The sequence below is a fragment of the Psittacula echo genome, assembly GCF_963264785.1.
Source record: "Psittacula echo genome assembly, chromosome: 12".
NCBI classification, from domain to species: domain Eukaryota; kingdom Metazoa; phylum Chordata; class Aves; order Psittaciformes; family Psittacidae; genus Psittacula; species Psittacula echo.
The window spans coordinates 9,384,739-9,409,808 of NC_137747.1; the positions used below are offsets into that span (position 1 = coordinate 9,384,739).

The window sequence follows — 25,070 nt, forward strand, 5'->3', positions numbered from 1 at the left end:
GGCGGCGGCGGCCCGTGTTGCCCCGGAGACCGCGGGCTGCCCTCCAGGGGCCGCGCCCATTGGCGGCTGCCGCGGCGCGCGAGCCCGCCGCAGGGCGTGCGCCCATTGGCTGCGCCCCGCCGGCAGTTGCTGTGGTAACAGGGCCCCGGGGCCCCGGCCCGCACCGGGTACCGGGGCCTACAGTCCTTCGGGCCCGGCTCTGCGTCCCCCCGGTACCCCGGGAACACCACACAGCCCTTCCCCGCATCTTCCCCATTGCGCGGGGCCTGCGGGAGGTGCCTCCCTGAGCCATTCCCTCCCCGTGCGCCCGGAGACCGTGCCCGGAGGCTATGGCCGGCACTGGGCACGTGGCTCCCGTGTGACCCTGGCACCGTGCGCCCGCTTTGCCGTTCCTCGGGACCCACGGGGCTCCGCTCCGGGCGAGCTCGGGCACTCAGATCCCGGCCCTGTGGCTCCCGCGCTCCCTCCCTGTGGTGCCGGGGCGGGGCCGGCAGGGGGCGCCCCTTCCCGGGAGCGCTCGCCCCGCCCGGTGTCTGCACCCGCCCGCTGTCGCCATGGAGACCGGGGCCGGGACACCGGTACGCGGGGTACGGGGAAGCCCCGGGGGTGCCCGGGGAGCAGGAGCATGTCCGGGGGCCTGTGGGGTACGGGGGATCCCTGGGGGCCGTCCCGAAGGGGGTTCCCCGGCGGTTATGGGGGTCCCAATGGGACAAAGGAGCGGACCGGGGGCTCTGTTTATCTTCCCCTATAGGGCACAGGCAGGAGGACGCCCCATGGGGTGTAGGGTGTGGACGGGAACTCCCCATAGGGCAGGGGTGGCAGTGAAGATGGGGTTCACTAATAAACGTGCCCTAACCCAGGGGTGCTGCTGCCTCTCTGCTCTACGGACACCCTGAGGCTTCTCCATGGGCACAGACAGAACTGGGGGGCTCGGCCTCCTCAGGGCATGGTGCTTTTTCCTTGCAGAGCCTGCATGGAGGTGGATGCACAGAGCCCAGCCCCGAGCATCATGGAAGAGGTCAGGAGAACAGCGAGCCTCCTGCTCCCTGAGGCCCATGACACGTCCTAGGTTTACACCATTCGCCACACACGTACAGCACTGTGGCTGTGAGCGCTGCACCCCAAACAGGCCTGGGGTTTGCTGCTCCAGGCTGGTAAAGGGGTACCTGGAAGCCCCAAAGGAGCAGTGGGTGTCGTTGTGGATCAGCTCTGAGAGGTCTCTGCTCACAAACCTCCTCTGACTCATTGTCTTTCCTGTGCTACTGTCGGGCTGCATTTAGGATTGCAGCAAAGAGCAGAAGGCAGCAGCAGAGGAGAGGAAATCTCCAGGCCAAGGGTTGACTTTGCCACCATTCACTGCTAAGAAGAAGAACAAGCCAGGTTGGGAGAGATTCCCTTGCACCCTGCCCTGCTGCCCCTGCATGGAGCCACTTCAGCATTTACCCAGTGCTTTCTGCTGAGAGACGTTCAGCAAAAGCCACAGAAAGAAAATTACCCAAAGGGAAATGCTGGGAGCAAAGAGGGAGGAGTGGAAAAGGCCGGGGAGAGCTTTGCAGGCTCAGCTCCTGGGCTGTCACTGCCAGTGGCTTTTCCTGGGGCTACAGAAGGTTTGAGTTCAGCTCTTTATATTTCCCTTAGCCACATACATGACAGAGTAGATGCAAGGTTGAAACTGGGCTGTGAAATAAGCCCAGGCCTGGGTTTCTTTCTGTTTCACAGTTGCATTTACACTGAGTAAAAAACCGCTTTTGCTTTCAGAGCCATCATCATCCCAAGGGAAATCTCCAAAGGAATTAGCCCTCAGGAAGGCTGAACTAACAAAAACCTTGAAAGAGATCCGAATCACCATGGTACGTGCCCCACATCTGAGGCAGCAGAGCCAGGGGCTGCCCCCAGGAGCCTCTGCAGCCCACTCACCCCTGCAAACTGGGGGATGCTTCTTTCTCAATCCACTGGAGGTGGTTACACTGCTCTGCTTGGTGCTGCTGACATCCAACCCTGATAATGTCTATCAAGAACAATTAAGAGGTACCAAGAGAGAGCCCAGCCTGAAGCAGTGGAAGGGATGAGATGTAGGAAATGTGACCTGCTAGAAAAGGGCTGTTGATATCAGATGGTCTTGGTCTAGCAAAGAGAAGGTTGAGGACATGACCACAGCCTTTAGTAGGTGGAAGATCATAGAATCATAGACTGGTTGGGGTTGGAAGGGACCTTAAAGATGGTTATAATAACAGTTCTACTAGAGATGGTTATAATAAAGGTAAGGAGGCTGTGATCCTGCAGTAAGGAATGTGGGAGCGGGGCGGGGGGGGACAGTCAGAGTGCCTCACCAGTGAGGCTGCTCTTACCATGGGACAGGAACACCCCAGGCAGGCAGAGGATGCTGAGAAAGCTTGGGGCAGGTGGGGCTGGTGGAATCCACAACACTTTAATCCACAAATTCCTGCAGGATGCGACCAATCTGAAGAAAGATGCCATTGAGAAGCTGAAGCAGTGCAGAGGCAAACTGCCAGCTGGTGAAGGAGATCCAGGACACTGATGACAGCACAGCCAGGCAAGCCAGGCACCTGCTGCAGCAGTACAAGGCGTTCCAGGTGAGGCTTTAGGGTTGATCCAAAGGCCCAATCCAAAGCAGAATTCCTCCTCAGTGCTGCCGTAGGGTCAGCACTGCCCTTCCCTGCAATGCAGCATCCCCAGTGCCGGGGAGAGCTCTCTGATGCCCAGAGATCCTGTGAAGTGCTCTTGTTTTGTGCCTGTATTTTAAAGCCATGAGAGCATCTGACTGTAACTGGCCCAAGCAACAGCAGTCCCCCCTTTAACAGCCCAAATCCATCCATCCATAATGTGCCCAGCTCCAGCTGGCCGTGGCCCCAGCTCCAGCAACGGGCTCCTGTGTGCTGCTGAGGGGAAGGTCAAGGATCGTGAAGGGGTAGGTTTCAGAGCTCTGTGGAATGAGCAGGGCCTGGGTTTCTCCCTGCACAGAGGATGAAGGTGATGGTGCAGACCTTCAATCAGAACCACCTGGAAACAGCAAAGGCAGAGCTGCAGGAAATGGAAAAAACAATGGGAAAGAATCTGGACCATGAGTTGCTGACATTCCTGTGAAATGTGGTCTGTACAACCATGTTACCTTGGCTTTCCATCTCCTGAGGTTAAAGACACTGTGTTGATCTTATAAATGTCAAACAATTCCATTTCTGAACACGGATCCCAGTTCCCTGTGGAGAGGATCTTCCGGGCAGCGGGTCCGGAGGGAGGGAGCAGGAGCAGTCACCTCCTTGGCAGTTCTTTGCACCATCCCCTTGGGGCAGGACCTGCTCCAGGTGGTCTGGCCAGGGGTGGCCGTTCCTGCTTCCCTCAGGGGGTGTAATCCCTGCAGAGAGAAGGGCTCAGGGCTCCACAGCTCAGAGGTGAAGCTCTGCAGCCCTTAGTGGAGGATTTCTATTCTCATCCCAACCAGAGCTCCAGCAGCAGCTGGAGGACGTCACAGCAAAGGTGCAGGCTCTCCAGGAGGAGCTCAGGGTTGTGCGGCCCTGCACCGATGAGCACTATCCGGAACAAGCTGTCAAGATAATCCTTCTGCAGCACAGCATCCGGAAACTGAAACGGCAGCAGAAGGTGCTGAGACCTCCCCTTCCCTGCAGCAGTGCTGGGGAGCAAGGAGAGGGCAGGAGAGGAATGCAGTGATTGCCTTGCCTAAAGCTCCTCTTGTGTCTGTGCACTGCTGCCTGCTCAGGAGGAGATAGAGAAGGCAGAAGAAATGGGGAAGCACATCCTGGAGAAACTGGAAAAGAAGGCACAGGCGGAACAAGAGGCCGTGTTCCAGAAAACCGTGGAGGTTTGGGGAGTTCATGTGACATCCCAGCACAGGGACCAGTTCCTGGGACCTGGGAAACAAGGCAGAGGCTGCCACACGTTGCCCATTAGCACCCAGAGAGTAACACAGCATCGCTGCTCCCCTCCTGGTGCCATTCCAGAGCTGTTTGCCAAGCTGGGGGGTACACGTGAAGCATTTCCAAGTCACTGCTCTAGTCTGACTGGTTGAAATACTCTCAGACTTGCTCCTGAGAGTTTTCCACTTGGAGGTGGGTGCACTGTGACCCAGCACTCACCTGCCTGTACACTCCCTGGGTTACCACAGTGTTCAGGTGGCTGCTCTGCTGATGAGCTGTGACACTGCTGTGACAGCACACACACATCTGTAATGAATTCACAGGAAAGGCAACTCTGTGCAGCACTGCAGGGCAGGGACTGCTGCGGTTCTTCCCCGGGTCCTCTTGCCCAGTCCCTGCTCACAGGCTGTGCTTAGCCCTTTTCCTGGGTTAGCAGCTTGAGAGCACTAAGAAGTGTTAATTCCTGACTCCATTTACAGCACAGGACCTCTGTGCCCTTTGGTGGGTGAATTTGTAAGCACAGGTGATAAGGAGTTACCCAAGCAATATTAATGAGCTTTCCCTGGGACACTGAACTGGATCTCTTGAGTTCCTCAGCCCTGTTCCATGGTCAGCAGAAGGTGACCTCAGTGACAGGCTGCTTGTAGAGCTGGAACCCAAACCTCACTCTCTCAAGGAGTGGCACATCTGGCACAGCATTGCCACCCAGTGGGGTTTGATACTGGTGGTTACTGGGGAGTTTCTTGAGCTGCTTTGCTTCTCTTCACCCACCCAGGAGATGACATTGAACCAGGAAGGCCTGAGGCATATGATGATAAGCAACAATGTTTTGTGGCATGATATAGAGAGGTAAAGGGAGGTGGGTGAGCTGGGGAAGAGCCAGCGTGGAGCAGCAGAGCTGACACCCCCAGGGTTTGCTCTTCATGAGGGTTTCCTCTGCCCCACTGGGGTCTGTTGTCCTCCATGTGCCCGGGAGCCAATGGCCCATTAGGACATCCCAAGGACGAGCAAGTATTTCAGGCAGCTGTTGGGGGGTTATTGCGTGAGGGATGGTTTCCAGCTCTGCTGTTTGCACAATCTCCAAAACTTAATTCCTGCTCCTATTGCAAAGTAAAGAGCTCTTAGAAATGTCCTTCCTTAGGTTATTCAGGACCTAGAGGAAGAGATCGAGGAGCTAAAGAGAAGCATCCAGACCCTCCGCCAGAATGCAAGAGACCCAAGAGAGCTGATCTTTGCTGACGTTCTTCTCCACAGACCCAAGTAAGGCTGGTTATGGGTGTCAGAGCCCTCTTCTGTGGCTTGGGCTGCAGAGTCTCCGACCCTGGGTGCTGATAACCTAACCCCACTGTTCCCACAGGCAGCACTGTTAAACCCACACCCAGCCTGGGTACAAACCCACACTTACACTGGGTTCTCCTTGGGCAGACGGCTGCAGAGTCTTGTGGTCTTCCCTAAGAGCAGCCAGGAACCAGACACAGCCAATACTGATCCTTGGGCACATCACATTTCTCTTCTGGGCTTCCCTTTGTGCAGCCTGCAAGGGGAGATACCAGTGGCTGCAGGCGGGGAGAGTGAGGAGCAAGGGAGTTTCTCCAGGCCCCTGTGCCCACACTGATTCCCATTCTGTTGTTTCCTCTCACTGAGGGAAGGGGAAGGCTCACAAGGAGCTTCCGTGCCCAAGCAGATCTGCCCCACTTCTCTGATAGCTAATAATTCCTGAGAGGGTGCTGGGAGTAATCCCCACTCCCAGTGTGTGCTGGTCCTGGATGTAAGAATACCAACACATAAGGAGAATCCTCATGTAGTGTTGATGGGAACCATCAGCAGCCCTGCCAGCTCAGTCACGGGAACACCGGGCTCTCCTCCCTGGGGACAGAGCCAGGCAGGCCAGCAGCCTGCTGTGACACGCTGCTTTCCACCCTACCCTTGTCAGGCTGAGGGACAGCACTGCCCCTTGTCCCCAGGATGGGTCAGAGAAATCCCAAGTGCTGTGGACCTGCCGAGGGGCCTTGGCTCTCTCTGTTGCTGTCTGCTGACCAGGGGACAAATGTGTTTAAATCTGGAGGGTGCCACAGCCCCCGAGCAGAAGCCGTGAGCAGGACAATGTGCACATGTGGGTTATTTACAGCAGCTGCCATACAAACTGTTCCTGGCACAGAGGCGCCTGTTAACAGTCACTCCTGTCCAGCCTGTGCTGCTGCTGCAGGTACAGGCCCCTCGGCTCCCTGCACACACGTGGGGCTTATTTTGGGGTGAAAATACCAGCCCTTGGGATGAGCAGCGAAGTGGGAGTGATGCAGGAGGGGCAGGTTTTAGCTGGAGGCCAGGTATGGCTGTGGGCACACAAGTCACAGCAGGAGCGAAGGCTGGAACATGTCAGGAGAGCGCAGGGGGAGGCAATGGAGCAGCACAACTTGGGAGATTTCTGATTTAAACGAAAAATGACATAAAAAAAGGAATTTCTTCTCCTGCACAGCTGGGGGTGGGGGTGGGGGTGGCTGGGACAAGAGTTAAAAATAGGTTAAAAATAGCAGGAAGGCCCAAGTGGAAAGTTTCTGTAACATCACAAGTCAGGCATTCGGTGCTTACCCGCCCTGACAGCCGGAGCCGGTGCCAGCGCCCTCTGCAGCCCTCAGCCCTTTCCCACTGACCTCCCGGCAGCTTCTCACACGGCTCCCCCAGCTCCCGTTAACCCTTTGGGTCCAGACACAGGATTTGCTTCTCTAAAGAGGAAAATCAGATGGAAGCTGCCCTTGGTCTGGGAGCATTTGGATGTTCAGGAGCATGGGGCCCTTCCTGCCCTCCCCGGGTCCCTGCATCTCCTTCCCCAGCTGTATTTCAGCTTCCCCTTGTTACAATCCTCTTGCTCCTAAGGCCATGGGTGGATTTCAGCAGCAGCCTCCAGCCCTGCACTGGGACCCTCTGGATGCACGGTTTGCCCTGGATGGGACGGAGATGGATGAGCACAGCTCGGAACCAGCCCAGCTCCCTGCACATGGCCTGTCTCTGCGAGAAAGCAGATGTACCTGTTTCTCCCAATGGCTCTTTGCTGCTGTTTGTCTGTTGGCATTGACACTGAGAGAGGCTTGCTTCATTCCTTCTTCCTCTCGGAGCCCTGGGGTTAGGCCTGGCTCTGCTTCTCTGGGAAGCAGCAAGCTCACAGCCTGCCCTGCAAAGGGCTTCGTTGCAAGTATGGCTGCAAGACCAGTACATAGAGCAGGGCTTGGGCTTGGTGCTGGTTTCCTTCCCAGGCAGAGGAGTCAGTACCTGGGGCAGACCACAATGAGTGTGCTGGAAAGCAAAGTGGTGCTGGGAAGCGGAGGTCAGGCTGGGCACAACAACCATCATCGGGCTTTAAAATGGTTTTCTCCCTGCTCCTCCCTGCTTCCTTTGTTCTGTGTCCCAGAACAAGCACCTGAGCCATCCCCGTTGAAAACCAGTCATGGACACTGGAGACACTGGGAAGGCAGAACAGCAAATGCGAGGCAGGCTTCCCTTCACCTGGAGCAGGATGTCTCTGAGCCCAAATCCATCACCCTCTCCTGCCTGGGCTATCCAGGAGCTTCTCCTCCTCCTCATCACACCAATCATGGCTTATTCCCACTCTTTGTCCCTCCTGTCCCCCAAGTGCATGTCAGACACAGAGGTGGTCCTCAGCATCCCCACCGAGAAGACTCCTCTGCTGTCACCAGGCTCCACTCGCAGGTCCCTCACCCAGTGCTCAGTGCACCCAGGCCCTGATTCGGTGCTGAGCTGCTCAGCACCTCCATTGCCACCAGTGCTGCACCCCAGCCCTGCTCGGCTGCCTCGGGCACTCTCTGCTGTGGGTTCAGGGTGCAGTAAAGGTGTTGCCATCATTCCTGTGCTGTGCTCATGGCTGTGGTCCCTTGGAAGGTGCATGGGATGAGCCCTGGGAGCTGAGTTACTGGGGAGGGGTCAAAGCCAAAGGTGCCTCCCCATTGCTATGCTCTGCCTGTAAGGGGTGTCCTGGGACTGCCCCTGGTCCGGGACAGCCCCTGGGCTCACATCAAACCAGCTCTGCTTCTTGCCCTTGCCAAGCCAGCCTCCGGCTCTGCCTTCTCCCGCTGGCTCTATAGACCCGCAGACTGGTTTGGTTCGAAAGCTGCTCCCCGGGATCGAGGGAACGCGCCCCGGGGGATCCAACCGTTCTGCGGCATCGGGAGCCCCGCGGGGACCGCAGGGACCGGGCAGGGGACCGAGGCCGCTGCGGCCAGGGCTGTGACCGGGGAGGGAGGGACCGGCCGAGGCGAGCGGCTCCGCCTCCCTGGTTTAAAGCCCGGGGCCGGGCGGCGGCGGGTCTGTCCCGGGGAAAGTTGTGTCCGTGCTGCCGGCGGCTCAGGCGGGCTCTGGGACCGGGACCAGGATTGGAACCGAGAGTGACTCCAGCATCTGGAGTGAAGCTGGGACCAGGACCGACACCGGGGCTGACACCGGCACTGACACCGGCCCCGGGCCCCGGTGCTCGGGCGGCCCTGGGCGCCGCCGATGACCCTGAACACGCAGCGCGGGAGCCACAGCCCGCTCCGCCGCAGGGCCAGCACCCCTGTGCCGCGGCCAGGGGCGCCGGGGGTCTCCTGTCACCCGCAGCTGGAGCACCGCGCCTCCGAGCCGGGCGCCAGGGCCGCGGCCCCCCGCGGCAGTTGGTCCTCTGAGTCCTCGGGCTCCTCCGGCGCCTGGGAGCCGCTGTACCGCGTGGTGCTGCTGGGGGACCCCGGCGTGGGCAAGACCAGCCTGGTCAGCCTCTTCGCCGGCGTCCAGGAGCGGGATCTGCTAGAGCAGCATGGAGGTGGGTGCCTGATGGGGACTGGAGGAGGTAACGGGGTGGTGGCGCTTGTCCAGCCCCACAACGGGAAAACCCCATCAGTGTGGAGCGGGTCGTGGCCATTGGCACCAACTGGGCTCTCCCGGTGTCTTGCAGAGGCTGTCTATGAGCGCACTCTGTGTGTAGATGGTGAGGAGACCACGCTGCTCGTGATGGACACGTGGGAGCCGGAGCAGCGGGTATGGCCGGGGATGGGCACTACTGGAAGCCTGCGGTGCCCCTGGGACGTGCCCAGGGGATGCCATACAGGCAGAGCCGCTGCTTTGGAGCCTCCTTGGGGGCCTCCCTGCCGTGTCCTTGGCTCTCGCTGCTGCCCTTGCAGCAGAGCTGGGGGACATGCTGGGCAAGACAGGGACTGGGGTCATATCTCTGAGCTGCTCTTTGCCCACCTTTCGCTGGCATAAGGGGCTGCCCATCATGTGCACTGTGGGGTGGGCACAGGGAGCCCCTCGTGTGAGGGTTGGGCCAGGAGGGAGAAGGGATTGTGGGGAAGGAACGTGGTGCCAGCCCGTTTGAAACGAATGGAAATGGCTTGGGATTGGAACTGAAGGAGCTAACGAAGCAAATCCACGTGAGCCGGTGCTGCCAGCCAGGGCACGTGCTTTAACCGGCAGAGCGGTGGCCCCAGGAGCCTGGCACTGGGCATCCCTCCCGCCCAGAGCACAGAGGCACCTCCCGGGCAGAAATACCATCACCACTGACGCTGCCTCCCTCGAAACACCCCTTTGCCCCCCTCCCTGCTGCATTCCTGCGGGTGCCACCAGTCCCTGGGAGTGGGGCTGGAGCCAAGCTGAGCTCACGGCCCCGGTTTGTTGTTGGTAGAGGAGGAAACTCTCAAACACCCCCAAAATCAGAAGGTTTTAATCTGTGCTTTATTAAGGGGGCCACAGGTCTGCTCTCCATGGTGTAGGGGCTGGTGGGGTGTGCTGGGGCGCTGCCAGCAGCCCCTGCAGAGCTGTGACATGTCACTCCCCATGCGGTGGCAGGGCAAAGGGAGCCAGCGCCGCAGCCAGTGCCTGCAGGTCGGGAACGCCTATGTCATCGTCTACTCCATCACGGATCGGGGCAGCTTCGAGAGCGCCTCGGAGCTGCGCATCCAACTGCGCCGCGTGCGGCAGCTCGAGGACATCCCCATCATCCTGGTGGGCAACAAAAGTGACCTGGTGCGGAGCCGCGAGGTCTCCATTGAAGGTGAGCAGGGCTGGTGGGGTCCCTCTGCATCCCCCTGTGGCTGTCCCCTTGTCCCAGCCATGCGGCAGTGCTCGGGGTGCCAGCGGGGCCATGTCCCCTCCTTTCCCTTCCCTTGCAGAGGGCCGTGCCTGTGCTGCCGTGTTCGGCTGCAAGTTCATCGAGACATCAGCGGCTCTGCAGCACAACGTGGCCGAGCTCTTCGAAGGGGTGGTGCGGCAGCTCCGCCTGCGCCGCGGGGGCAAGGAGCCCCACACGCGCCCTGCGCTGCAGCACAGGCGCAAGGAAAGCCTCACCAAGAGAGCCCGGCGCTTCCTCGACAGGCTGGTGGCCAGGAACAGCAGCAAAGTGGCCCTCAAGTTCCGCTCCAAGTCCTGCCACGACCTGTCTGTGCTCTGAGAGCCGTCGGTGCCTGCCCAGCACTCTGCACGCCCAGGCTGTGACTGCCCTCTCTGCCAGCAGCGTGGCCGGTGGCTCCGTGGAGAACCCAGACAGGACCAGAGCGATGCTGAGGATGTGGAGCTGGTTTAACCAGTGCTGAGGTGTTCTGGATCTGGCCATGTCCCCTCCAGGAGCAGAGACAAGTGGGGCCGGGTCCCCTGGGCTGCACTCATGGAGCAGAGGGTGGGATCCTGGGTTACAGATGCTCCTGGGCAGCGGAGGTGAGGGGTGGCCGTGCCCTAGGTGCGTGGCAGGTCCTGCTCGTGGTGCCCATCCTTCACAGGACAGCAGGGACTGGTGAGGGCACCACGGTGGTGACAACCCCGAGGACATCCTGGAGCCTGGCTGGGTGGAGGGACCAGGGGAGCACCGGCAGCATCGCCCGGGGCTTTGTTCCAAGTCCTCCTGGCACTGGTGGTTCTCAGAGCAAGGTTTTTCTGCTGTGTCTGTACTGGTGCAACGGGGAAAAACCTCGATCTGCAGAATAAACCACGTCGGGGGGTGCTGGTCCCTACTGTGGGGAGCTGCATCCTAGAGCCGTGTGAATGGATTCAAGCCCAGCTCCTTGCCGGTGGCTTGGAACCTGCCAGGCACCCGGTAGCTCCAGCAGCGCCGGGCAGGGGCCGGGAGGGCGGCAGGAGCCGCGGCACTGCCGCTATGGGCCGGGACGTGCCGGGATGCAGCGAACAGCGGTGACCCCGGGCGCCGCGAGGGCTCTGGGGGCTGTTCCTGGGACGCCGAGGGGTAACCGGTGACCTCCGAGGCCCCGGCCCGGAGCCAGGGGCGAGCAGGGAGCTGGGGTCGGGTCAGGAGTTTCCGCTCGCTCTGCGGCTGGAGCGTGGGGAGCCGCTGGCTGGGGTTGGTCAGAGCGGGGACAGCGGTGCAGGGGGGCCCCGAGCCACAGGTGATGGTGGCTTTGTTCCAGGGTATCCCTGCCCCGCGCACCTCCCCGGGTCCCGCTGCCACCGTTCACACGGCGTTGCCGCAGCGGGGCTGGGGGCTCCCGGTGCCGCTGTGGCTCCCGCAGCTGCAGCCGGCGATTCCCTGCGGCAGGAGGCGCGGGGGGGGCCGCGGGATGGAAACTTGGCAGCGGGAGGAGAGGGGAGTGGAAAGAATGAGCTCAAACCCAGAAAAATGCGGCCGCGTCGGAGGGTGGGAGGAGAGGCCAAGGGGGGGCCATGGAGAGGCGCTGGGAAACGATGGGAGGAAGGAAGGAGGAGGCGCTGCGGGGGCCAGGGCTGCCCGTGACCCCCGATGTGGCCCATATCTGAGGCAGGCAGTGCCGGGCTTGGGGGCTGCAGCCCCTCCAGCGAGAGCTCAGGGGCTGCCCCAGTGCCACCACCCCAATGTCACCACCCCTGTGTGATCCATCCATTGACCTCAGTGTGATCTCTTCCAGTCCCACCTGCTCCCCGGTGCCATTCCCCACGGTGCCATTGGTCCCAGTGCCATCGGTCCTGGTGCTCAGCAACTTCCTGGGACATGGTACCCCACAGGCTATGGATGCACAACTATCTGATGTCCATCCCATTCCAGGGCAAAACCCATTCCCTGCTGGCAAAGCCCTGAGCACTGGTGCTGAGCCAGCTGCCAGCCCCACACTGGTGGGTGCCATGGTTGGACCCTGGCACACATGGAGATGGGCGATGCTCTCATTATGGCCCCATCACCCCATTCCCCCCCCCGCCCTGGAGCACCCATTCTGTTATGCAGCGTTCCCATAGGGAGCGGCGGTGACAGCAGCAGGAGGAGATCCCGCCCCGGAGTCTGCTGCGGCCGAGCCGCGCTGGGCCCGGCCATGGCAGGCAGCGGGGCGGGAGCACGGGGTGAGAGCCTGGGCTCGCTGCCTGCCCCTGCCCGGCCGCCTCCTCTGTGGGAGAGCAGGGAACGGGCAGCGCCGCGGGCAGGGATCCCGGGGGGCTCTGCCCTCGCATGGAGCTGGGCGCCGTGAATCACCTGCTCCAGAAATAGAAGAGTTCGGAGGAAAAAGGGGAAATCAGTTGGACAAATAAATGAAGCCTTGTTCTGTACCGCGTGCTGCGCTCCTTGCACCCAGTGAGGGCAACGGGGCTGCGCGGCACAGGGGAGCTGGGGAGGAGGAGGAGGAGGAAGGGGGGGCTCAGGATGCAGCCGGGCTGAGGGTGGCGTGGGGGGGAGGGAATTTTTGTGAAGAAAACACACATTCCAGCCAATTTTCCAGCAGATCCTGGCCCCAGCCCAGCAGCAGGAGAGGATCCCTGCTGGTTGGGAGCCATCCTTACGGAGGGGCTGGTCCTCGAGGGAGGCCATGGGCAGGCTGGAGGGGCCATGGGGATGCTGGTGGTGCCCGCAGGATACAAGGCAGAAGCTCTTCCCTGTGAGGGTGCTGAGGCGCTGGCCCAGGGTGCCCAGAGAAGCTGTGGCTGCCCCATCCCTGGCAGTGTTCAAGGCCAGGTTGGACACAGGGGCTTGGAGCAAGCTGCTCCAGTGGAAGGGGTCCCTGCCCGTGGCAGGGGTTGGAGCTGGAGGAGCTTTAAGGTCCCTTCCAACACAAACCAGCCTGGGACGCTGTGGTCTATGGACGATAACCGGGGTACCCCCGGGGCCGCGGCCGCTCGCGGTCTCTTAGCAACGCGGCGCGGGTTGCTGGGGGCGCGGTCCCTGCGCGCTGCGCCGCGGGCGCTGTGACGCACTTCCGGCCGCTAAGAGGACGTGTCCCTCCGGAAGCGCAGCGCTATGGAGGAGGCCGCGGCGCACAACGGCAGCGCCGGGGCTGGGCCCGCCGCGGCCGCCCGTCCGCCCGCCACCCCCGAGGGCATGGCGCTGGCCTACGGCAGCCTCGTCCTCATGGCGCTGCTGCCCATCTTCTTCGGAGCGCTGCGCTCCGTCAGCTGCGCCAAGAGCAAGGTACCGCGGGGCGCCCGGGCCTCCCCGCGCCGGCAGCGGGGCCGCCCCCCGACCCTCCCGGGCACCCTCCGCGGCCTATAGGCCTCGTCCCGCCGCGGGTCACCCCTGTCCCACCCGCCTGTCCCCCCGCCCGGTCCTGGACCGGCAAAGACCCGCGCCCCGGTGGGTCTCTGGGGGGCCCCGGGGCCAGACCTGCCTCCCCTGGGGCTTCTCCAGCCGCGTTCTCGCTGCCTCGGTGAATTCAAGCGCTGCCAAGCTCACAACCGCCCCGTGTGCCCCTGGAGATGCTGCGGTGGGGGGGGGGGGGGGCTGTGTCTTTGCTCCCCCGCCCCGCAGCACCGGGGCTGGTCCCGGAGTTGCTGCCAAGCTCCTGCCCGCAGCCCCCGTCCCTGCATCCCGCTGTGCTGCGCTGTGCAGCTCTCGCCTGCCTCCGGTAGCAGCTGGGACCTGAATTCCACCAGTGAAGCTCAGGAGAGGGGCTGCTTTGCCAGGTCTGGTTTAGTGCTGGTCTTTAAAGGCTCCTGAGCACAAGGAGAGTCCCTGGAGCAAGGTGAGGGGTAAGAGGGTGGTTGGAGGGAAGCGTTGCTCAGAGATGATGGGCAGATGGGGTACACAGATGGGAGGCTGCTGGGGTGTGAGCAGTGAGGGAGCCCAGCAGCCCCCTGGGCAGGGGGAAGAAGCGACACCAGCACAGGGGTTGTATTTTCCCTTCTCCAAGAGGACATAAGCAGTAAATGGTGGCAGCCCCTGGAAGGCTGAGTGTGGGGTTTGCTTTTCCATCCTGTGTCACAGCCCCACCTCTGGGAAGGGTCCCGAAGCCTCCCCAATCCCTGCTCGTTGTGTGCATTCACCTCCTGCTTGGGTATGAAGCCGGAGCAGGGGCTGAACCTCTCCTGTCCTCTCCTTCCCTCCCCAGAACTCCTCAGAGATGCCGGAGACCATTACCAGCCGTGATGCTGCTCGCTTCCCCATCGTGGCCAGTTGCACCCTTCTGGGGCTCTACCTCTTCTTTAAAGTAAGTGAGAACGTCGGCAGGGGCTAGCATGCTCCGGGGTAGGGGGCAGGAGCTCCCAGAGTGGAGCTGACTCCGGTTTTGGCCCTTAATGTTGGGGTAGAGAATGTGTGAGGCTGCCCGGCTCGAGCTGCTCAGGGTCACCCAGGCCATTGGGTCTCACCTGAATTGTCCCAGCTCGGGGGGCAGCTGGAGCCTGTTTGTGCACACATTGGCTCTGGAGAGCAGCTGAGGTGTGAGGGCACCCTGAGCTCTGCCTGTCCCTGTGGGCTGACTGAAACCGGAGCGTGCTGGGGACCACCGAGCGTCAAACTGAGGGTGCTGGGACACTGGCACAGGGTGCCCAGAGAAGCTGTGGCTGCCCCATCCCTGGCAGTGCTCAAGGCCAGGTTGGACACAGGGGCTCGGAGCAAGCTGCTCCAGTGGAAGGGGTCCCTGCCCGTGGCAGGGGTTGGAGCTGGAGGAGCTTTAGGGTCCCTTCCACCCCAAACCATTCCATGGTCCTATGAAATGCTGCTTTTTCCATGTTATGCTGTCCTGTTGCACTCCAGCTTCCAGCCCCGCTGTCCTGGGCTGCCTGCGGGGTGCTGGGATGCTCCTGCCCTGGCCCTTAGGAGAGGTTTAAGGTGCAAGGTTGGGAATGCTGCCGTTACCACACAGCAGCCGACTGCTGCTTGCTCCTGGCTGGGATGAGACACCAGGAAGAGGAGTGCTGGATGTGCAGCAGGGCCCTGCTGAATGATGAGCAGCTCTTCCCTTTTAATACCTGCAGCCATGAGCCCCCCTGTTCCACCCCCCCCCGCCAGGAGAGCAGAGAGGAGCCGGGGTCCCCTGTGCTGGGCTGTAGGGGTGGGATTCAGCGTGCGTTGAGGGCAGGACTTCTAATGACCCCCGGGTAAATGAAGGGGGTGCTGCTGCTCCCCTCTGCTGGGGCAGCCCCAGGAGCAGTGCTGTGCCTCTCTCCCTGCCCAGCTCTGCAGGGGACACATGGAGGAAGCTCTGTCCTCCTTTCTGCCACACAGGAGTTATTTTTTGACCCAAGCAGCACGACAGCTCGCAGGCCCAGTGCTTGTTCTGTGAGCACGTGGCTATTTCCAACCCATCTCCCATCAGCAGTGCAGGAATTTGGGTTATTCTAGCTATTCTTCTCCTCTCCCTGGAGCACTGGCACAGCAGCTGCCAATAGGAAACAGTGAAGTGCTGTAGGTGGGGAGGACACTGCGGTTACTAACCCCTCTCTGGATCTGTCTTGCAGATATTCTCTCAAGAGTACATCAACCTTCTGCTTTCCATGTATTTCTTTGTGCTGGGGATCCTCGCCCTGTCCCACACCATCAGGTACAGCAGAGGGGAGGCTGTGAACAAGACAGGGGTGTCTGAAGCCGCCCCATTGCCTTGCAGCTCTTGGGGTGTTGTCCCTTGGTGGTGTGACCCCTTCCTTGAGGAACCAAAGTCTCGGGTCCCAGCAACCCAGTGCCCTGCACAGCATCACTGGGAGAGCTCCTGGAGGTATAGGTGGCCACATCATGGAACAAGGCCAGCTCATCCTGAGTTGCTGCTGTGGCTTGGCACAGTCCTCGCTGCCCTGTGCAGGGGTTGCTCCCTGGTACCAGTGTTACTGAAGCAGCAGTTGGAGCTCACAGTAACGTCCCCTGCCTCTCACCCTGATGCTTGGCAGGAGGTGTTGAAAGCTCAGGCTGTTACAGTAACTGAAACAGTCAAACTGGTTTCCTGTTTCCTGAGCTCCAGGGCGGAGGGGTCCCACTGCTTTCCGTCCGCTGGTGCTGGGCAACGGCTTTGCCTCTGCTCCTGGTTCCACACAAGAGCCATGTGGGGCTGGCCCAGCCAGTTCTGAGTGTCCGAGGGGCCTTGTGGTGGGTCTTCCCTTCTGTATCTCTTGCCCTTTTGGGAGTCTGTCACATAAGGACAGGTCAGACCTCTGGGGAGGACAGTGTCCCATGTTTGCAGCTTGGTGCCTGAACCTGGGGCTGCTGCTGGTCCCTGATGTGGCAAATCCCAGCGTTCCCTGTCTTGGGAAGGGCGTGGGCTGACATCCGTGCTGGGCAGCACCTCCTGCAGGGTTTCTGTCCGACTGCCCTTCTCTACCCCTCTCATTTCAGCCCCATGATGAACAGATTCTTCCCTGCAAATTTCCCCAACAAACAGTACCAGCTCCTCTTCACCGAGGGCTCCGGGGAGAGCAAGGAGGGTACGTTGGCTCGCCCGGCTCGCTGGGGGCCTGCATGTTTTCTGCCTTTACTCTTCTGGTTTTGCTCACTTGGTGGTTTGACCTTCGGCCCCTTCAGACAACCTTCTTAAAGGCTTCCCTCTTGCTCCCCACTGTGCTTCTGTAGCCAATGAGCCTGTGTGTCCCTGCAGAGCTGGGGCTGCCCTGTGCCTCTTCTTGCACCGGTGCTCGCCCTCTGTGCTGCCTCTCCCTGGCAGCAGGACTCCATAAGCAGATCCCAGAGTGCTGTAGGGATGGAGCTATGGCTGCTGTAAATGCACTACCTTTATTTAAGCTCCTTAGCCCAATTCTGGCTGCCTTAACTGAGGATCATATCTGATCTGATGATTCAAATCTTTACACTTTGAAAAGCATCCTACCCAGTAGCTTTACTGGCAAGGGAACTCTTCTAGTGCTGCCACCAGGAGTTAACTGGTGCAGGAAGATGGAGATTTGCCTTTCCTTGCCTTAGGCAGTGCCTGAGTCCAATTCCCCTGTTGACAGAAGGGTCACAGATGCTGTCCATGTGGCAGAGTCTGGCTGAAGGAGAAGGTCTGGGCTTGCCAGGGCTGGCTGCTCACTCGCGGGCGCAGCCATTGCCATGGTTTGTGTCACTGCAGCTCTGAGGGGAGCTGCCCAACATCCACCTTCTCTGTTCTGTTGCAGAAATAGTGAATTACGAGTTTGACACCAAGGATCTCGTGTGCTTGGCCCTGAGCAGTGTTGTGGGGGTCTGGTACCTGCTGAGAAAGGTAAGTGAGCTGCAGCCAGGGACCAGGCTGGATCAGACCCGGGCCCTTTCCATGCAAGTCAGCGCATGCAGTGGGACCCAAGTCTCCTTTTCCTGTCGTTCCCAGCACTGGATTGCCAACAACCTCTTTGGGCTGGCGTTCTCCCTCAACGGGGTGGAGCTGCTGCACTTGAACAACGTCAGCACAGGCTGCATCTTGCTCGGGGGCCTCTTCATCTACGACGTCTTCTGGGTAAACAGGAGCAGTCCCTGGGGTGGGCGCTGGTGCAGCCAGTGGTGGGGGCCATGTGCCTGGTGTTGTGCCTCTCTCGAGGCTGCACACTGCTTGGACACACGTTTGTAGTCAGGATTTCCACTTTCTGAGCCCAAAGAGGTGTGATGATGGAGTGAAACAGGGGTGGGATGTGGCTCAGTGAATGCATTGCCTTTTCATCTCTGGCTTAAAGAGCCTAGGGCTGGCAGGGATCCTTGCAGGGCTACTGTGGAGTACCTGGGTGTGTGGCATATCCAGTTCTGGTGACCTGTGTTCCCCACTGAGGTCCTCCCAAGGCCTGACAGAGCTGCGGGGTGGGCTGGAGGACAAGGCTGCTCTGGGGTTCACTGATCCTGCTTGTGTGGTTGTGCCTCAGCTCTGTCATCTGCCAGCTTCATCAGCATCCCTCTGTTCTCATGCACAGAGGATCAAACACTGGAATGTCTCCAGTCTGTTCCCCTCAGCTAGTGCCCTGCCCTGACTGCTTCATTTTGGGCATTTCCTTATCTCTCTGCAATAGACCTGAGTGCATATTGCTCCTTGTAATGTCTATATTCCCCAGTCTTTCCTGCTGCCTCCACCTCCTGAATTACTGCATTTCCAAAGGCCGGAGAGCCTTGTATACCTTGAGGTCTGTCCAGCAGCTCTGCAGCTGCCTGAATAATGCTTCCCTATTTGAGCCTGGCTGCTGTGTGTTACTGTGTACTTGGCTGGAGCTGCCCCTGTGTCACAGGCTCCTTGACAGAGTGAGCTCTGTGGTTCGTTGGCCTCTGCCACTTCCTGCGCTGCTCTCAGCTGGGGAGGATTCAGCTCTTCTGGCTCAGCGCACCCGGTGCCTCGTGCCCTGCTAGGGGTGCCAGTGTCTTCCTGGTGCTTCAGAGACAGCCGCGCTGTGCCCCTCACTGCTCGCTGCTGCCAGAGCCTCACAGAAGGGCTGGCCTGAAGTGGATCCCCTCTTATTGTGCCCCTGTGCACGGACTGGGTGCTTGGTCTAAGCATGGAGGTAATCACAGATCCAAGGAGGGTTTCAGGGAGGAAGGAGAGCTCCTCAGTGCATCAATGATGTTGCTGCTCCCTTCATAGTCTTGGGGTGGATTCGCATGTGATGCTTTTTCCTGGACCCAGTGTGCGGTCCTGTCACCCCATGGCAATGCCCAGAGCTTGTGGCACCTTATGGGCATTAATCTGATGTTCAATGCTTGCTTTAAGGTTTCTGTTCAATCACTGTCTCTAGGATCTTGCTCACCCAGTGCTCACCAGCATCTGCTTTATGCCCTGCTTTTAGTATGGCCAAGCCTGGAGGCTTGGGGATGAAAAGGAACAGCAATAAGGGTGGTTGACCTGGGCGTTGGCATCTACCCCCGAACGATGCCAGTGTTTAAAGCTGATAGTGCAGAGCAAATAAATGACCTCAGAGAAAATGCAGCTGAGCTGGCAACTGCTCTGGTCCCTGATGGGGCTCACGGGCAGCAGCCTGCTGCTGACTGGGATCTGCAGGGACTCCTTGCCCATGCTCACCTCTGCAAGCACAGTCCTGAGCCCTCTCCCCTGGGCTGTGGGCTCACTTCAGGGCTCCCCTGCCTGCACTTTGGTTGGTTTTGCCCCTCTTTGGCTATTCTCTGCCACTGAGGCTGCTCCGGGCCCTGAGGTGAGGTTGTAGCTGAGCATGTGCCTGTTCCTGTGCCGCTGTGGTCACCACAGCCTCCTCTGCTTGTCCCTAGGTCTTTGGCACCAACGTGATGGTGACAGTTGCCAAATCATTCGAGGCCCCAATAAAACGTAAGTAGATGCTCCTTGTGTGCTGGAGGGGGGAAATGTGCTCCTGGAGGTGGCTCAGAGGTGGGATGTGTGCAGGAAGGTTTCTTGCTTGTGTCCCCTTAGGCTGCTGTGTGGTGCAGGGTCTCCAGAGAGGGCTGGTTCCATTGCCCTGGGCTGGCTGGGTTAGTTGTACCCCCAGAGCAGGCAGTTTCAGCAGCTTATAGAGGAAATGATGCAAAAAGCCCTACAGACCCCTCTGATCCAGCAGGAAGGTGAATTTGTGCTGTTGTGGAGCCGTAGTTTGGGTCCTGGTAGCTGAGGTTGGAACCTGCTCATGGGCTGGCTGAAAACCCCTTGGGATTTCATCCTGATGCCTGGAGTTGTCCCAGGAAAGGGGAACAAGGGGAGCTGTGGGTGAGGAGGGGGCTGAGGGCAGGGTCAGGGCTTTGCTCTGGTCCCTTTGTGCCAGGTTCAGCAGTGTTGGGGTCTCTCAGCACAGATGCTCCCCCCTCACTGTGCTTCTCTCTGCTCCCCGTAGTGGTTTTCCCTCAGGACCTGCTGGAGAAGGGGCTGGAGGCTGACAACTTTGCCATGCTGGGCCTGGGAGACATTGTCATTCCAGGTAAGGACAGAAGAGGGGAAGCATGACCGGGTTCCCCCGTCTAAACGGACAGAGTGGGAGCCTCGCTTTGCCTTCGGCCGTGCAGAGCCCTGCGGATCCCCTGCGGGGTTTGGGAACTTTATGAGCGGTTTGGGGGCTCCGTGGGCTGGGGCTGTGTGGAATGAGAGGGTCCCCCCGCCCGGTCCCGGGGCTGTGCTGCTGCCTTGTGCCGCCAGAGGGCACTGTCAGCCCAGGCTCAGCGCCGCAGGCTCCCCTCCGCCCGCAGCCCCTCACCGCCCCCTTCTCCCCGCAGGGATCTTCATCGCCCTCCTGCTGCGGTTTGACATCAGGTGAGCGGCCGGTGCGGAAGGGTCTCGGCACGGTGGGGTTTGCTGCGTGTTTGAGCTGCTTTTGGAGAGCAAAAGGGGAAGGGGAAGGCGGGAGCAGAGTTGTGTGTTCCCTTCCAGGGCTTGGTGGTGGCAGAGTGGCCATTTACAGTGCAGAAGGGTGCGAGGGAAGCTCTTGGAAGAGTAGATACAAGCGGGGCTGGTGGGCAAGTCCCGAGTTGTGCGGGGTGATTGAGTTCCCAGATGGTGCTGTGGGCAGTGCAGCCCCCCCGAGCCTCACCAGCTCCCTGGCACCGAGGACAGGGCAGCGCTGCAGTGCTGGGGCAGTGATGGTGTGGGACAGAGCTGGGGGTGCTGGCACCCAGGAGGTGCTCGTGGATGCAGATGGGTGCCCGGCAGTACTGGCTGCCTCTGGGCTCCCTACACGGGGCAGCTGCCCCCACAGCAGGACACAGCTCTTGGCAGTTGCCCCACACCGAAAGTCTCTGGCTCGGTGCCACCGTGGAGCTGCAGCCCCACTGCTGTGGCACAGCCCCTCTGCTGTGTGCCAGCTTTCCCAGGTGCTTCCACCCACATCCTGCCTGCACCTGCTGGGAATCTCAGTTCCCATGGCCTGCCCTGCAGTGAACCAGCATGAGCTGAGAGCGGGCTACCAGGGACAGGCCATGCATCCCCCAGGAAGCTGGGACCCTCTCGCTGGGTCCCAGCACTGATTCCTCTCACAGTAGCCATTCAGCAGCAGGATTTTGTGCCTCCTGCCCTTCCCCAGCCCCTCAACTGGGTGTCACCTCATCGATGCCCATGGGACTGGGGGCATGAGCAGAGCACAGCTCCCACACCCCAGCACAGTGGGAGGTGGTCAGAAGCACTGGGCCAGCTCCGTTTTGGCCAGTGGCATCCCAGACCCAGGGTCACTGAGCTCTGCTCTCTCCTGCAGCTTGAAGAAGAACACACACACGTATTTCTACACCAGCTTTGTGGCCTACATCTTCGGGCTGGGCCTGACCATATTCATCATGCACATCTTCAAGCACGCCCAGGTGAGCTCTGCCATGAGATGCACGTCCCACGTGGGACACTCCATGTGGTTCTTGCATCGTGCCAGGGAAAAGCAGATGCATTCCTTCTCCCACTTTGCTTTTCCAGTGTCTGCCTGTACCTTCCCTGCCCAAAGCTTCTGTGCCTGGCTGGAGCAGAGCCCTGTGTAGGACAAGGACTTTGGCTGGGCTGCCCTGTGGTTTTGTGGCTCTGTGGAACCAAGTCCCATCCTCTGTCCTTCAGAGGGGCCCTGGGAGCCCATACTTTATGGGTGCTGTCTCTAGTCTCTGCAGGTGTCCTCAGTGTGTTCATGGGACCTCATGGTGAGCGTTTTGTGCTGCTGCAGCTGTAACTTGGCTCTCGAAGCTGCTTCCTGGGGCATTAAGCCTCTGTGCAGCGCTGTGCCAGACACCATGAGTGCAGAGGGTCTGGGGCCAGCTCGCTTTAAAGCCCTCCCGAGGTGGTTTGGTTTAACAGATGCTTTCCTTCCCAACAGCCCGCTCTGCTGTACCTGGTCCCTGCCTGCATCGGGTTCCCGCTGCTTGTGGCTTTGGCAAAGGGAGAAGTAACCGAACTGTTCAGGTGAGCGGGAGGCGGGTGCGGGGTGTGCAGATGTGCCCGGGCACAGCTGGAGGGACGGATTCCTCTGGGCACGCTCTGGGTGGAGGCAGCGGGTCTGTGCTTGTACCGGGGCGATACTGGCAGGCAGGCAGCATCTGGTGGTGCTTTCCGCCCTGGTGACAAAGCCTTCCCATGTGCCGGCAGGCAGGGGAGGGTGGGACACGCACCTGGAGCTCAGAGACTCCGTCGTTGTGTCCCAGGGCCTCTGGGTGGGGAGAACAGAGCCGGAGCTGCTGCAAGAGCGGCCGGGGCTGGTTTCAGCACATCCCAGCCTCCCTCCTGGGGTGAAGCATCCGGGTTTGCAGCAGTCTCCCTGCCCCGGGGTGCAGAGAAAGGGACCTGTGCTGTGCTGCTGTGCTTCTCTCAGCCTGCCATGCCCCAGGCTCGCTGTCAGTGGGCAGCTCAGGTCTTCTGCCTGTCCCCTCTGAGCTGCACAGTGTGGCCTGGCCTGCCTGGGAGCTGTTTCTCTGCTCTGAGCTGCTTGTGCTCAAGCTGTGCAGTTGGTTGAGGGTATCTGAAGCAGAGGAGGGAAGGGAACGTTCATCCCCAGGCAGGGTCGTGCACCCTCCAGCCTCCCTGCTCTGCAGTGCCCCTGCTCAGAGGGAAAGCAGGAGCTGAGTGGGGCGCAGCAGGGGCTCTCTGTCCTCCCGTGCTCCTTCCCCTCCCCTGGGAGACGCAGGGGAGCGTGTTCCCAGCGCTGTCAGCGGGCTCCCAGCCCTGCCGCACCTGCCTGGCCTTTGATGTTGGCTTCTGAGATCGCTGCTGCAGGCGCTGAGTGTCCTGGGATCGTCCTTCCTGTGCACCTGGGATCCTGCTGCTGCTCTCCCGGGGCTGTGACTCAGAGCTGACAGCAGCAGCAGCGCCTCCCGTGCCAGGAAGCAGGGGAGGGATGAGCTACGAGCCCGGCCTGGCATCGGGGAGCCTGGACACCCGGCACCGGGGCTCAGAGCCCCACCGAGCACTGGCACAAGCGGCTGTTTGCTGAGTGCTGTCAGGGCAGGAGGCTGGGGGGCTGCAACCCTGATGGGCCTGGGTCCAGCTCCCCTTGGAGTCATTCCAGGGACAGGCAGAGGAAGTGGGAAGGGATGGGGCTCTGCCCGGAGGGCTCTCACTGCAGGAATCCCACCAGGTGGATCTCCCCTGCATGCCTCTGGTGTGCTCTGATCCCTGCCCGTGCTGATGCCGGCATGGAGCTGGCAGTTCCCTGTGTCCCCAGCACCCAGCGAGCTGCCTGCATGTGGTGTCTTGTAGCAGCCGTCAGCTGCCCTGGGAGAGGGCAGTGAGAGTCTGATGGGGGAGCAAATACAGGCAGTGCTGTGGGCAGGATCTGTGCTGCAGGGTGCTGATGGAGCAGAGGTGGGTGACAGTGGGATCAGTGTTGTGGCTCCCAGCCTTGCTGAGCCTCCCTAGGCAGGCAGTAACCTTCACTCTGCCCCCGTCAGCTGTCAGCAGTGAGGAATCTGGCCTTGAGAAGGGTTTGCTGCATCTCTCTGCTGCCTGTGCGGCCCCTGGGCTGCTCTGCTGCTGCCTTTCCTGTGCCCAGGCTTGCTCTCCTATGGGCTCCGGCTGCCTGGCTCTGTCCATGCCAGCAGGAGCTGCCTTCTCTTGCATCTCAGCCCCCACTGTGCCTTACCCTGGGGTCTGCAGGCACGGACAGTGCAGGCAGGAGCCCCCCCAGCCTGCGCTCACTGGTGCTGGTGGCTGGAGGGGCCCTGGGCTGCCTGCACAGGGTGCTGGGTTTGCAGTGGTCTCACTCCAAAACTCTTCTGCTTGTTCTCTCTCTCCCCTCCCTCCTTTCTGTCCTTGTCCTCCGCCTTTCCCCTCCTGCTTCCTCTCTCTCCTGCAGCTATGAATCCTCTGCTGAAATCTTGCCGCACACACCACGACTTACCCACTTCCCCACTGTGTCTGGCTCGCCGGCCAGCCTTGCTGATTCCATGCAGCAGAAACTGTCCTGTCCCCGCCGACGCCGGCAGCAAAGCCCCAGTGCCATGTAGCAGTGGCAGGCGATGCCCTTTGTCTGTCACTCTGGCCAGGTAGGGGCTGGTTCCTACAGTGAAGGGGGAGATTTGACATCTCTGTCCCCGTTGTGCTTCCTGCTGCAGGCAGTGCTCCTGGGTTTCCTTTGTCAAGGCCCCAGGGCCACTGCGGGGGGGGGGGGGGAGGGATGCAGTCAGAGGAGTGAGACTGTGGTGGGGTGTCAGCACTGTTGGTCTTGCTGTGGCTTCCCTCATTAACCAGCCCCTCTGGCACCGGCATGGAGGGCTGTGTGATGCTGTCCAGGTTATCTAATGGTGTGCTCTGTGATGGGCGCAGAGCTGCCTCAGCTTGGGGAAGTCCTCCCCATCCCTGGAGGTGTCTGTGGGGTCCCTGCTGGGGCTCTGCCCCATCAGGCTTACTGCACTGGGGGGCAATGGCTGGAGCCTGGCATGGCTCAGCCACTGCATCAGGGCAGAGATCTCTGTCCCCAGAGCAGATCCAGCCCCGCTCACTGCTCCCTCTTGTCCCTCTCGCCACCAGCTACGAGGAGAGCTCTACCCCCAAGGAGGGGCCGGGGGCCTCTAAGGACGAGACGACAGCAGCCTCCAAGAAGGAGCAGTGACGCTGCCCAGGGGCCGTGCCCCCCCCGCTGGGCCGGGGCCCCCCCAGCCCCTCTGCCAGTGACAGACGACGAAACAATTGTGCAAAGAAGCCTCGTGTTGTGTGTGTGGGAGCAGCCACCATGGGGGGGTTGATGTCTGCAGCCAAGCCCCCCCCCCAGGGTCGCTCCAGCCCCTGCCCCTGATTCCCCCCCCACACAAAGGGGGTGCAGGAGGGGGGACACAAACCACAGCCTGGTTTTTAAATTTTGTATTGTGCGTTTGCTTTCTCTCCTATTAAACCGTGTCCAAGGAAGGAGGGAGGCGCCGGGGCCGCTGCTCGCGCAGGATGCTCCAGCCTGCACCCATGGCGCCAGCACCGGGATGCGCGTCCCGGCTCACCCGCAGCCTTGTTCTCCCTGTGGGGCCCGGGGCTGTTGTCTGGCTGTTTCCAAGTGCCCGTCCCCTTCCCCCTTCCTGCTCTTCCAGTGCTTGGACTTCCCCAGCCTGGTTTCCCCCGCTGCAATACCCACATTTAGGGCTGCAGATGCTGACCCTTGGGCGGGTTTGAGCTGGGGACAGCGCAGGTGGTGGCAGCTCCAGCAACCGCTTCAGCTCCCACCATGGCTGGT

At 60.7% G+C, this 25,070-nt stretch overlaps 2 protein-coding genes across 7 annotated transcripts; both read left to right on the top strand.

Annotated features, from left to right (window-relative positions):
• Window positions 1–8,399: 8,399 nt before the first annotated feature.
• On the top strand, window positions 8,400–10,323 carry REM1 (RRAD and GEM like GTPase 1; the record flags this gene model as incomplete). The annotated part of the gene is made up of 4 exons (XM_080627951.1): window positions 8,400–8,700; window positions 8,833–8,915; window positions 9,723–9,927; window positions 10,046–10,323. 4 exons carry the CDS (start codon window positions 8,400–8,402, stop codon window positions 10,321–10,323), a joined length of 867 nt encoding a protein of 288 aa, XP_080484077.1.
• Window positions 10,324–13,072: 2,749 nt separating this feature from the next.
• HM13 (histocompatibility minor 13) lies at window positions 13,073–24,748 on the top strand. Of its 6 annotated transcripts, none has more exons than XM_080628066.1 (13): window positions 13,073–13,251; window positions 14,168–14,266; window positions 15,519–15,601; window positions 16,384–16,472; window positions 17,157–17,242; window positions 17,348–17,473; window positions 19,216–19,273; window positions 19,791–19,874; window positions 20,167–20,203; window positions 21,138–21,240; window positions 21,347–21,561; window positions 21,735–21,820; window positions 24,380–24,748. In XM_080628066.1, the coding sequence occupies exons 1-12, from the start codon at window positions 13,081–13,083 to the stop codon at window positions 21,805–21,807; spliced, it is 1,224 nt and encodes a 407-aa protein (XP_080484192.1). In that variant the 5' UTR covers window positions 13,073–13,080; the 3' UTR covers window positions 21,808–21,820; window positions 24,380–24,748. The 6 variants fall into 6 exon arrangements, with proteins under 6 accessions (XP_080484192.1, XP_080484194.1, XP_080484193.1 ...); XM_080628068.1 differs by lacking the exon at window positions 21,347–21,561 and adding an exon at window positions 23,706–23,895 and having other exon boundaries at window positions 24,380–24,462; XM_080628067.1 differs by lacking the exon at window positions 24,380–24,748 and adding an exon at window positions 23,706–23,838.
• Window positions 24,749–25,070: the final 322 nt, after the last annotated feature.

Excerpts from the sequence above, each read along its gene's own strand:
- HM13 (XM_080628066.1), top strand. The coding sequence starts at position 13,081 with ATGGAGGAGGCCGCGGCGCACAACGGCAGCGCCGGGGCTGGGCCCGCC. Across the intron at positions 17,474-19,215 it reads TCATCTACGACGTCTTCTGG|GTCTTTGGCACCAACGTGAT; the intron begins GTAAACAGGAGC and ends GCTTGTCCCTAG. Across the intron at positions 20,204-21,137 it reads CTGCTGCGGTTTGACATCAG|CTTGAAGAAGAACACACACA; the intron begins GTGAGCGGCCGG and ends TCTCTCCTGCAG.